The sequence below is a fragment of the Lacerta agilis genome, chromosome 4 (assembly GCF_009819535.1).
Source record: "Lacerta agilis isolate rLacAgi1 chromosome 4, rLacAgi1.pri, whole genome shotgun sequence".
In the NCBI taxonomy this organism is placed as follows: Eukaryota; Metazoa; Chordata; class Lepidosauria; order Squamata; family Lacertidae; genus Lacerta; species Lacerta agilis.
Genome location: NC_046315.1, coordinates 190,259 through 202,715, shown reverse-complemented (window position 1 = coordinate 202,715; position 12,457 = coordinate 190,259). Strand labels below are relative to the sequence as shown.

The 12,457-nt window shown below is 55.9% G+C and overlaps 1 protein-coding gene across 1 annotated transcript; it reads right to left on the bottom strand.

The window, feature by feature from the left end:
* Window positions 1-2,537: 2,537 nt before the first annotated feature.
* LOC117044882 (FH2 domain-containing protein 1-like) lies at window positions 2,538-8,972 on the bottom strand. The gene is made up of 10 exons (XM_033145674.1): window positions 8,386-8,972; window positions 7,488-7,549; window positions 7,276-7,378; window positions 7,104-7,189; window positions 6,520-6,620; window positions 6,147-6,217; window positions 5,433-5,540; window positions 4,617-4,687; window positions 4,110-4,389; window positions 2,538-3,358 (listed from the first exon to the last, which is right to left on the bottom strand). Exons 1-10 carry the CDS (start codon window positions 8,794-8,796, stop codon window positions 2,726-2,728), a joined length of 1,926 nt encoding a protein of 641 aa, XP_033001565.1. The 5' UTR covers window positions 8,797-8,972; the 3' UTR covers window positions 2,538-2,725.
* Between the last annotated feature and the right edge of the window lie 3,485 nt (window positions 8,973-12,457).

The following is a 12,457-nucleotide window of genomic DNA, read 5'->3' as shown; positions in this document are numbered from 1 at the left end:
TGTTGGTCTGACGCAGTCGAAATATATAATTTTTTTTTAAAAAAAATTGGCCAGTAGCACCTTAGAGACCAACTAAGTTTGTTCTTGGTACAGTATAAGCTTTTGTGTGCATGCACACCTCTTCAGATATCTGAATTATATTTTTTATATATAATTTCCTTTGTTTTACTTAATGGGTGTAAGATGGAAGTCAATGGAGGGATGGGGCAAACCTGTTACTAAGGTTTCCGCCAGAAAAACCCTCCCAGTTTGTGACACAGATGTGATGTATGTATGACGTTTTATTAAAAAAGTTGTTGTGGGTAAAATGGGCTTCTTCCATGTGGTAGCTGGAAATCCTGTTGCAACAGTTCACTGACTAAAGACCAGGCCTTTCCAGAGAGCCAAGGCTGGGCAGGGGACCCCAGGACTCTCACACACACCCCCAGGAGACAAAGAGAAAGGGAAGAAATGCTACTTACCGCCTGCCCATTTCCTCCAGGAAAAGATCCCACCCTCCTCTCTAAAGTAGCTAACTCTCTAAAATGCCCACCCAAGCCTAACTCTGACCCAACCCCAACCCTAAGCCTACACTTAACCGTAACTACTCCTCTATGTACAAAATAAAAATATACAAAATATATACAAAATATGCAGATGTGCACAAAAAAGTAAATAACAAATAACAAACATAAAAATGTTAAAATAAAGAACAATAAAATAAAAGTGTTAAAAGAAAAAATTAAAAGACTAAAAGAAAATCAAAATAAATCAAATAAAAGTAATAAATGAAATCAAAATTAAAATAAGAAAATGAAAAAATAACAATTCACTAATCCTCTGCCTAATCTCCACCAACCGCCACCAACTCCTCTCTCCTTCTCTCACCTCGCTACTAACCCACAATGGCCACCTGCAAGTTGGTGGCTTTTAAAGGAGAAGCAAGAGAGGTCACAAAGGAGGGCGGGTCCTTGTCACCGTGGCAACCCCCTCCCCACCTGGACCTGGGCCCACCTGGCTCCTCCCAAGAGGTGATGCTCCTCTGTTAGAACTCGGAGGCACCTGCTGTTCTGCCTCCAGCTGGGCTGCATTTTCCTTTCACATCCTTCTTCCTGCAGCCCCATTTCCAAAGGCAGACCATAATAATTAATAATAATAATTTATTATTTATACCCCGCCCATCTGGCTGGGTTTGAGCATCCCCACATCCAGGCAGGCTTGGGGTCTCCATAGCGCAGGATTGGACCATCAACTTAGCATTCAGAATTTCCGTCCTAGGCCCCATCTCCAGGGGGGCTGGCAATGTCATGTGCCCCCCCCATCCGAAACCCTGGAGAGCTGTTGCCAGTCAGTGCAGGCTAGTTTGAAGAAAGATATTGAGCAGCTGGAAAGTGAGCAGAGGAGGGTGACCAGGATGATGAAGGGTCTGGAAAGCAAGCCTGATGAGGAACGTTTGAGGCAGTTAGAAACCAAACCTGATCCATATTATAGGTATGGAAGGTAACATTAAACGGAACTGTGTGTGTAAAAAAAAAGGAAAAAGGGAGGGAAACTCTATTTTGCAAAAGGTTTACAATGGAGACTTAGAGCTGACTCTTCCCCATCCTTTATTATTTATGGAGTGAATATTTTTTTGACCAGAATGTACAGTGGTACCTGGGGTTAAGAACTTAATTCATTCTGGAGGTCCGTTCTTAACCTGAAACCGTTCTTAACTTGAGGTACCACTTTAGCTAATGGGGCCTCCTGCTCCCGCCGTGCAATTTCTGTTCTCATCCTGAAGCAAAGTTCTTAACCCGAGGTACTATTTCTGGGTTAGCGGAGTCTGTAACCTGAAGTGTCTAACCCGAGGTACCACTGTAATTGACATTCATAAGATTTTGGAATGCAGAAATAAAACCATCAACCATCAATTCTAGCACATGGGAGGCCACCTAAATTATATAATTTTGTATTTGAACAATTGATATTAGTAACTGTATTATAATTTGGTATTGTTATAATGAGGCTGTTATTGGGTTGAAATTAGTTTAGATCTACGGATGTTTCCTTCTTCTTGCTGCGTGATGCTAGAAGACTTGTGTGCTATTCTCATAAGAGAAGGGTCGCCGAGAGGCACTCTGTGAGTGGAGGGACATGCCATTCCAGAGCCGGGCCTCCTGGGAGACGCCATAGGGTCTTGGAGTTTGCCGTCTCCGAGAGCGTTTTCCAGCAACAAAGTCCCTGGGGCTTAGATCACACTCAGGCAAGAAATAGCTCCAAAAAAAGTTTATTGAGAGTCAATGGACAGAACAGTTTTTAAAAGGGGGAGATGAAAGAATATAAAAGTGTCTTTATTGGTGAGGGAGGGGAAGACTTTAAAATTGCCAGCTGCAGCCCTTGGCTTTGTGGCCTGAGAAAGAGGGGCTGATCCTGCAAGGATCAGGGGAAGGGCGAGGAGGGGAGCAGCAAGACACCAGTTCTTCTAGGCTAGCGCAGAGTGTTAGTGGAGGCAGGCCAGGTCACAAAAAAACCTCTTTGCAACCCCCCCCCCCCCGAGGCTGAAGGGGGATGGGGCATCAAATTCCCTGCAGGTTAATGGGAGGGGGGGAACCCAGAGTGTCTACAGGCAGTACAAGGTGGGCAGCAGGAGGGGGCAATGACTAGCTCTGATTTATGCCCCCCCCCAATTGGCCCACCATGTTCTGGGGGGAGGGGTTGCCTGGCTGCAGGTTTGCCTTGGGACTCTCCCAGCCCCCCCCCCTTCTTAGACCTGGGCTCCCTGCCGTGGCTTTTCCCCAACACTCAGGCGGCGGAAGAAGCCCACCAGGGCAGAGACATCCTTGGGGGAAGCCAGGGGGGAGGTGGGGAGCTCTGGGCCCTCCAGGGGGGTCTTCTTCTGGAAAAGGGTGGGGAAGCGGAAGCCACTGGGGGCTTCGGGCGAGGCAGGACCTTGGGGGGAAGCGGCCACCGTGGTCATCGGGGGGGACCTGAGGAAGGCCTTGAGACCCTGCCCAAAGAGCCCCCCTGCCTTCTTGCCACAGCCAGGGGGGGTGGCAGCAGCAGGGAGCGTGGGGGTGGCAGGGGCAGCTTCTGGCTCCACTGGCCTGGGGGGCTCTGTGCAAGGGGGCAGGGTGGTGAGAGTGTGTCTCCGGCGGCCAAGAGTCGGGGCCCTCTCTCTGGTGCTCTGGGGGCTCTCCAGGGCAAGGCGGAGGCCCTGCTGGGACCGGTTGCGCCTCCTGGAGCGAGGGGGCCGCAGGAAAAAGAGGTCCAGCTCCACGTCCTGCAGGCCAGGGTCGCGGGCCGAGCAGGTGGCGATGGAGCGCCGCTTCTGCTTCTCCTGCCGCTCACGCTCCTGGCGCTGTTGCCGGCACACGGCTGCCTCCCGAGCCTGGTTGTCCTGGCAGGGAAGAAGGAGGAGGAGGAGGAGATGAGAAGAAGAGCCATCGGGGCCAGCATCCTGTTCTCACTGTGGCCAACCAGGGGCCCCATCCGAGCACCAGAGCCCTCTCCCCTCCTGCGCTTCCCAGAAGCATTTCCCCCTCTCACCGGAGGCAGAGCAGAGACATCCTGGCCAGTCACCTTCCAAAGCCCACTCCGCCTCCAGAAATTAGTCTAATCCTCCTTTCAAGCCACCCAGGTTGGTAGCCGACTTGCCTCCTGCGGGAGGGAGTTCCGCAGTTCCACTATATGCTGCGTGAAGGAGGGAGCCAGGAGCTGATCCTGCACTCTGCAGATGCTCACCCAACCAGTGGAAGCACCAGAAGGGGGTTGCTGGAGCCACAGCAAAGCAGGAGGCCATCCAAGGATCAGCAGGTGCCCCAGGCAGAGCCATTGCAAGGAACCCAACTTTAAGCCAGCCTAGACCTGCCTCCCCACCTCAGGTGAGTCCCCACCACTGCCCTCCAGGTGGGGGAAAGGTTCATGTGTGATCAGGACTGGGTGAGGGCCTTAACTCAGCTGCCTGCAGAAGGCTCCAGGTTCAATTCCCCCCAGGGGCACCTGCAGTCAGGGCTGGGAATGTCCCCGGAGAGCCCTTGCTGCTGCCAACGGCCGGAGTAGCTGTAAGGTGCCTTCCTAGGTCCCTTCAGAGGCCCATAGACTGTCCCCTTCAGGCCACCACCAGCACTTGGGGGGGGGGGAGGTTTTACCTGCACAGCAGCCAGGAACCGCTCCCCGAATGAATGGAAGATGCGGCAACACTCAGTCAAGTTGAAGGTCTCGGGGTCCTCGCAGAGGAAGTCGCACAGGGTAGCCGCAGTCTGGCTCAGGCCCTCCTGGGAGGCCCTCACAGCCTGCAGCTCCACCACAGCCACCTGCACAAAGGGCCCCACCTGGGCGCCCAGACCCAGGCCCTCCAGCTCCCCCTGGGCACCCAGAAGGCGCTGCCCCAGGCTCTCCAGCTCCACCATCACCTCCTGGTCAACGATCCTGCGAAGGGGGCACACAAGGTGTTGCGGAGCTGCGCTTGCTTCATGCCCCCCCCCACTGCCAGACTACACCCTCCCCCTCCCCACACAGCTGCAAGCCCAGCAGGAAAGACAAGAGAGCAAACGAGGAACTGGAGCAAGGGCAGGAACCGGAAGGGATGCACCCCAACTACTTCATTCCCATTCTCCCCCCCCCAAATGGGGGCACAGAGCACTGCCCTTCCTCACCGCGAAGCAGGCCCCACGTGCTGCAGCCTGCTGGGGAACTGCAGGAGAGTCGGGTCCTTCTTCTCTGCCTCCTGCAGGGAGAAGGAAGTGGTGGGTTAGCCCTGGAGACCTTGCCCTGTCCTTCCAGGAAGACGACTGCAGGGTCATGGCAGGGAAAGGGGAGAAAGAGCGGAAGGGGGAATCTGGCTCAATCCCTGCTCAGCCAGGAAGCTGATCAGAGTCCATGGAAGAGCACAACCCCTTCCGCCCCCTTGGGAGAAAGCAAGGGCCAAGGCGGGCCCCGGTCCTCTTCCAGAACAGGAAATTGAGAGGAGGGAAGCAGGAAGTGGAGTCCCTCCTCCAGCCCAAAGGACCGGTATCTGTTTTTAAACTGGAGCAAGAGGTGAGTAGCGAGGCACCAAATCATGTTGATGATGCTAAATTGTTCAGGGAGGTTAAAAAGAAACCAGATTGGAGAGGTCCTTTTGGAGCTCTTCATAAACAGAGGAAATGGGTGGCCCAATGGCAAATGCAATTCAATGTGAACAGATGTCAAGAGTGCAAGCTGGAGCAAAACAATCTTAATTTCCCATAAATACAGACCAGGAGCAAGATGTTGGGGTCATAGTGGATGGGTCGTTGGACACGTCAACCCCATGGATGGCGGCTGTGAAAAGGGCAAATTCCACGCTAGGGATCGATCATGAGGAAAGGAGTCGTTTTTCTGGTCCTCCTTCTGCCAGCGTTTGCTGAAGACACCAGTCACATGGGGGCACACCCCACCCCACTGGCCCCCTTCCTACCCGCTGTGCCCCCTCATGGGCTGGCAGAGCTCACCAGGGCAACAAAGTGCAGGAGGTCCATTCCTGGCCGGTTGGCCTTGGTGTCCGTGAGCCTCAGCAGCGAGGACATGCGGAAGCCCAGTGCAGAGCCAGCATAGCCTCCCTGCAGGGAGAGGGGACACCAGTCTAACAACAACAACAACAACAACAACAATTTATACCCCAGTCATCTGACTGGCTTGCCTCAGCCACTCTGGGCAGTTTCCAACGAAAACACAGATAAACATCGCCATCCAACATTAAAATCATCTGGAAACAGGGCTGTCCTCAGGTGGAAGTCACAGGCCAGAGCACCCCAGCCCACCTGCCAGCCTGTTTTGCCACAGCTCACGCCCTGCCCTGCTGCTGCCAATGCCCCTCCCCAAAGCCACATTTTCGTACAGCTCTTCTCACCAACCCAATACCCAAAGAAGCCCTGGCTGGCCAAGTGCCAACTGCCCACGATGCTCAGAGCAGAAACTCATTGGCCACCTGCTGCCCACCCTCTGTTGCAGGCTTTGGTGTGGGTACAAGCAGGTCCTCCTGTTGCCAGCTGGATGGCTGAGAATCAGAGAAACCGGGTGCCACCTCCTGCTCAGGTGACACCACCTCCGAGGCACCCCCCTACAATTGGGGACACCTTGACCTCCCAACCCACCATGGGGCCTGGAGGCTGACCCAAGAGGGTGGCATTTCCCCCACCCTGCCCCCGCAAGCCAAGCCCCCTCACCTCATTCATGTAGTTTCCTGCCTTCAGCACCATCTGGAGGAGTTTGTGCAGCTCCTCACACTCCAACAACTCTGGGGGAGGGGAGGGGGGAAATGAGATCAAGGGGTGCAGCAGAGTTCAATCCAGTCCATACTGGTGAAGGGGTAGGGGGGATGGCACCCCTGCATTGCCTCTGGGACACCAGCCCTGTCAACTGAATGGCCGACAGCTCCCCACTTCTGAATTTTGCATTGCCACCAAGACAAACTGATAGCCATTCTGCAGCCTCCAGGCAATGTCTGGCCCCTGCTCATTCTCCTCCCAGCCCGTCCTGAGGGAGAAGAGTCAAGCCACATGCCCAGGACTCAGGTGCCCCCCTCCCCCCCATGGGTACCTAGGGCTGCCTCTGTCAGAATCTGGATGGCCGACTGCAGCGAGTTGAGCTGGGGGAAGAACTCCTCCTGCAAGACCAGGAGCTTCAGGCGGTGGACATAGCTGGCAGGGACAAAGAGAAGGAGAGAATCACAGAACTGCTGAGCTGGAAGGGACCTCAAGGATCCTCTAGTCCAGCCGCTGCAGCACAAGAATGGCAGCTCAAGAATCCATGGCTGGTTGCCACACAACTTCTGCTCAAAACCCCCTGAGGGAATCAAAAAGTCCTTCCTCATGTTTAGTTGGAATCTCCTTTCTCGACAGTTGAATCCCTTGTTTCGTGCCCTCCAGAAAAGCAGAAAACAGCTCCATCTTCCACCTGTAATTACTTCTTTATTTATTGGCCCTCCAGATATCTGAGGATCGCTCTCAGCCTTCTCTTCTCTGGGTTAAACATCCCCAGCGCCCTCAACCGTTCCTCACCAGGCTTGGGTTCCCGGTCCTTTAGGAAGGCATCCTGTCCCTCTGCTCTGGGGCAGCCCAGCAGGAGCAGAAGGGCTGGCTGAAGCCTCTGCTACCCCCATGGACCCACGCCAACCCTCTCACCTGGGCACCTGGACGAGGAGCAGGGCAAAGACCTCAGCCTCAGAGAGGCGGCTCTGGCAGCCTTGGAATGCAGCCAGCTTCTTGGCCTTCCCAAAGAGAAAAGGGGAGGTGTCACTTGGGAGTTTGGGAGTGGAGCAAGCCTCCCTGCCCCCCCCCATTTCCCAGCAGTCACCTCCTCCGCATCAGGCAGCATCTTTGTCAGCTCCAGCAGCTTCTCCGCCCCGTAAAGGGCTCCTGCTCCATCCTGGATATCGGCCACAATCTCCTGGACTGGCCTGGGAAGAGAGACGAGGCAACTCCTTCTGCACCAGCCCCATCCTTGCCCCCTCACCCCCCCCTCTGGTGGTCTAGCCCAGCCGCTCTCCTGCCTGCCCTGCCCCCTACCTCTTAAACTGCTTGAGGAAGATGCCCAGGTTCAGAATCTTCTTGGAGTCCAGAAGGGAGACCTGGAGGGAGAGAGGGAGGGAGGGAGGGAGAAGCAGTGAAGGACTTGGGCAAGAAAGCACAGCCTCTCCTGGCCACCACGTGTTGCGCACACACCGAGGCCCTGATCCTGTCACAGAACCTTCCTATAAGCCCAGAGCCCAGTCCTGCTTCACTTGGGCAGCTGCCTTCTGGGAAGAGACAAACATGATCCCCCATTCCTGCTGCTTCCCCTGCTCTATCACCCTTGAATGATGCAGCCCGAATGGCACTGAGCCCCCTAGCCCAGCTCCAAGGCTCAAGACTCCCAGGCGGCTTGACATCTTCAGCACCAGGTGCCAATATTTGCATTTCACATAGAGGGGCAGGTGGTCCCAAGAAAGGCAGCTAGCTTGGGCAAAACCAGGTGAGTGCCCCGCTGGCTCTCAGGGTGCTCCCTCTGCCCTGACAGGCAGCCGGCTGGCCAGGAGAAGAGAAATCAGATGCTCCCCTCTCCTACGCTGGATCCTCTCAGTTGGGGACTGAGGGAGGGACTGACCTGGGAGATTCCCTCCCAAGCCAGGTCCCCTCATCCTGGGGGAGAGAGCAGGCCAGCCGCACACCTTTCTCCCTCCACTCTGTCCATACTCTGGGCCTCAGGAGTTGAGGCGGACGCTGGGCGGAATGGGGCTTCCCGGGCAAAGGCAGCCCTTTCCAGGGCGCAAGAGAGCCGCCACCACACAACCCTCTCCCCTCGTTTCTCAAGGCAGCGTCTGGCACCCCAGCGGATCTCTTTCCGCCCCCCATTTTCGGGGGGCCCTTTTGGGCGTCCCCGGGAGGGCGAAGCCCGCTGCGCCGCCAGCCTCCCCGTCCGGCTCACCTGCTCCGCCTGCGGCTGCCCCCGCAGGCTCCCCCCGGGCGGCTCCGGGCGCTGCCCGAAAAGCTCCTCCAGGAGGGCGAGGTCCAGCGGGAAGCCTTCGCCTCGATGCCGCCCGGGCGCCGTCCACAGGTTGTGGCGCCCCCGGATGCGCTCTGCCGGGATGGCCTCCCAGTTGAAGTTGCGCAGCCGCGCCGGCCGCCGCCCCGAGCAACCCTCCACGCCCGGCCAGGGCCGTGGCGCTCCTGGGCTGAAGCCGATGGGCGGCGGGGGTGGCGGCGGCAACGGCGGCGAGACAGCCGTGGGGTCCGGGGGCAGAGAAGCTGTCGAGAGGGAGGAGGCGTCGGCGTCGGGGGTCGCCGCGGGGCCCGTCCAGTCTGTGGGCGAAGCAGGAGAGCTCCGGACGGTCACCATTGTCGGTAGGAAGAGAATACAGGCGTGCCGACGCGTCCAGGGCCGTCGGGGGTGTCCGCTCCCAGCCCTCGGCGTCAGGGAGTCATCGGAAGGGGGCGGCCTCGGACGTGCCCCACCCAGCCCGGCTCCAGACGTATCACCTGAGGGCTTGAGCGCCAACAGACGAGGCGGGAGCACCGGCCCCAGAGCTAGCACGTGGAGGGATAAGACCCAGAAACCCAGGGGAGGATGGCGCCCAGACGCCTCCTCCTCCCCTTCCCCGCCGCCAAGGCCAGGCCTCTGCCCCGCAGCTCACGGAGGTTTCTAGAAGTCCTCTGCGTCCATCTCTGGGGCGGCGCTGCCGAGCTGCGACGGGGCGAACAACTGTTCCTTCTTCTCCATCTCAGGTCCCTAAGCCGTTATTTTTCAGCTGGTGGCTTAAGACGCCCAAAGAAGGGGACCGGCGGCCGCATCTCAGCTGGTGGCGGGAGGTCCTCAACCAAAGAGCCCCCACCCAATTGCTTGACTCCCGTCGCAACAGGAGGTGGTGTTGGTTTTCTTCCAGAGATATTAAGGTGTGCGCCACACCCCGGCCTAAAAACAGACTTCATCCCTTCTGCGCTCCCCCCAGCAATTTTTCCCAGGTGTCACTATGGCTGGAAACCTGAGAGGGAGGCAGGAGGGTGGGGCTGCAAGAGAGGGAGCGGCCGGACTCCTGGGTCCTGCAGGGGCCCTTTAGCCCGCCTTCCGCATGCCATTGCTTGGGCAGCGGTCTGCTGGACGGGCAGGAGCGGGGGCTGGGCTCTGCTTCCTTCGCATGTCTCGACGTGCTCCCAGCCGTTGTTTCTTGGAGCGGAGCTCCAGCTCTCCCTGTAGTGCCCCCACCAACCAAGGTCTTTGGGGTGGAGGCCGTGGGGCTCCTGCTTCTAGCACCACTTATGAGTCCTCTCCTGGCCTCCTGCCCGAGCCCCACAAGTGTTCCTCTCCCCCCTGCCCCCTTCTTTTTGGGTCTGCAATAGGTGAGGGAGTCCAGAGGAAGGGGGGAGGGGCTGGCTGCCAATTTGTGAAGGAACCTCAGGCATTTTATGGTGAGGCTCTCGCTGACCTCAGAGATTGCAGGTAGCAGGATTCCTCTTTTTATGATATCCTGTTGTTGCATGCATGAATTTGCCCTATCCTCTTTTAGAGCCATCCAAGCTGGTGATCACCCCTGCCTCTTGTGGGAGGGAGTTCCATAGCTTAACTGTGTTGCGCGAAGGACTTTGTCCTGCATCCATGGATGGCCCCGTGTTCCCAAGACACATTAGTTCAGCTGGTGTATAAGGTAGATCAGGAAAGACGCCCAGAGGATGCCAGCATGGTTAATGAGCAGAGTCAAATAAGCTATTGGAGGCAAGAAGGCTTCCCTTGGGAAATTAAGTCTTGTCCAAATGAAAAGAAGAAAAAGGAACACAAACTTTGACAAAACAAAACAAAAAACAAAACAGGTGCAAGCAGACAAAAAGGGCTGCTAAAACTGAAACTGAGGAGCACATTGCTGAAAACATTAAGACCAACAACAAGTTCTTTAAATGTATTAGTAGCAGGAGACTGGATATGGTGGCAGTTGGACCCTGGGATGACCAGGGAGTGCAAGGTGTGCCAAAGGAGGATAAGGAGATTGCAGAGAAGCTGCAACATAAGATTCAGGGCAGGTCCCAATCCCTGGACTAACATTTGCAGGAAGAAGGTCTAAGGAATTGAGGCAGGAAGCAGTGATGAGAGGTGAATTATAGGCCCACAGACAAAACAGAAACTGACCCACCCAAGGCTTCTGTAAGAATTCAAATGTGAAACTGTCAATCTTCTTTTTTTAAAAAATGTACCCTGTCTCTTGGATCAGCCTGCATACCTGAGAACTGGAAAGCAGCCAATGCAGCACCAATTTTTTAAAAAGGGATGGGGGGGGGATCCTGGAAATTACAGTCCAGCTACACCCGTCCCCAGAGAAGTGGTGGCCAAGTATTGCTAAAGATAAAATAAGCAAATGTACTGAAGAACAAGCTGTACTGAAGCAAAGTCAGCATGGCTTCTCATGAACCGATAGGGTCAGCAAATCTGGCTGAACTTTTAATTTTTGACAAAGTACCTCACCAAATACTCCTGAGTAAGTTTAAGGAATAAGAGGAGATATCCTCTTGTGGACCTGGGACTGGTTAAGCTGCAGGAAGCAAAGAGCAGGAACAAATGGACAGTTCTCCAAATGGAGAGGAGTGAAAGAGAAAGTAGAGTCCCCCAAGGATTGGGACCGGGACCAGGCACGTACTGAGCCGCTTGGTCACCCGGGGTGGCAAACCCGGGGACTCAGCGGCAGCGCATGCGCGCAGCGTCACACACACACACACCATGCGTCATACGCAGCAGTGCATGCACAGTGCGTACAATGCACTGCGCATGCGTGCCTCGCCATAGCGGTGCCGCCGGGCGGGCCCCGAACAGACCGCAGGGTGGAGCAGCCTCACCCCGCAGCCTGCTCGCATGCCGCTGAGCTGGTTTGCGAGCAGGATGTGGGGCAAGGCCGCTCTGCCATGCGGCCTGTCCGGGGCCCACCAGCGGGCCGCGGCCGGCAAAAGTGTCACCCCCCCTCCCCTGGAACCCGGGGCAGACCGTCCCCCTCCCCGCCCAGGACCTGTACTTTTGAACTTGTGCATAAATGATCTGAAGTATCTCGTAACACTAGAGCTTGTGGGCAACCAAGGAAGTGAAGGGTCAGGATGGGGAAAAGAAGGCATTTCTTCTAGCAGGGCAAGGTTAAACTATGGAAGCTGCTCCCACAGGAAGCAGGGATGGCACCCTTCTCCATTGTTTCCCCAAACAGGCAGATGCCGTGCTCCCTCCTGTCAGAGGCAGCATCCCTCTGACTCCCAGAAATGGCTGGAGGAGGAGCAGGTGCTGGTTGCTGGCTTCCTAAGAGAGCATCCTGTTGGCTGCGAGATCAGGATGCTGGACTGGGTGCTTCTTATGGTCTAGTATCATGGTGTGCGCACATGCTCTCTCGATCCACTTTCTCCACACCATGCATAATTTTAGACACCTCTTTCCAGTCCCTTTACTAGCCTTTAAAAAAAATTGACCTCAAGAGCACTCCAGCTTTTTGCTCAAAAGGAGCTGCTTCACGAGTGTGTCAGACGGGGCAGGTCCTTGTGTTCCCCATGGGACAAGTCTGCCAGGGGCCAGATCAGGAACTGCAGCTCAGAGACACCACCCCTGTGGGCACCTGCCTGGCTGCAGCAGGAACTGGATTGCATTGAGCTGGGGGGGGGGGGAGCAACCTTGCAGGAGCCACACAAGTGTGGGCAGGAGAAGTTACAAATCATGCAAAAACCAGAGACAGCCTCTTCCCCAGGCAATGGACGTTTGGGTGCAACTCAGCTTGCAAAAGGAAGTCTGCGCAGGAAAGAGGGAGTTCCAGCTTCCCAGGCTGTCCCTGCGCTTTTCACCTCTTGAGCTGAGCTCCCTGCTGTTCAGGCTACTTCCTAGGTTGCATCCTGTTCCACAGCTTCCTCCCACTTCTCTCTCGAACCTCAAGAGGTCACATTGGCACTATTCCAGCACAGCTGCCTTCGCTTGCTCCCGATTAGCTAGTTGAGGCTGGAACTGGGAACTTGGCTCTCCAAGCTCTGGGCTTACCGAAAGCTCCTTT

Excerpts from the sequence above, each read along its gene's own strand:
- LOC117044882 (XM_033145674.1), bottom strand. The coding sequence starts at position 8,796 with ATGGTGACCGTCCGGAGCTCTCCTGCTTCGCCCACAGACTGGACGGGC. Across the intron at positions 6,621-7,103 it reads CTCCTCGTCCAGGTGCCCAG|CTATGTCCACCGCCTGAAGC; the intron begins GTGAGAGGGTTG and ends TGTCCCTGCCAG. Across the intron at positions 3,359-4,109 it reads GGTTCCTGGCTGCTGTGCAG|GACAACCAGGCTCGGGAGGC; the intron begins GTAAAACCTCCC and ends CTTCCCTGCCAG.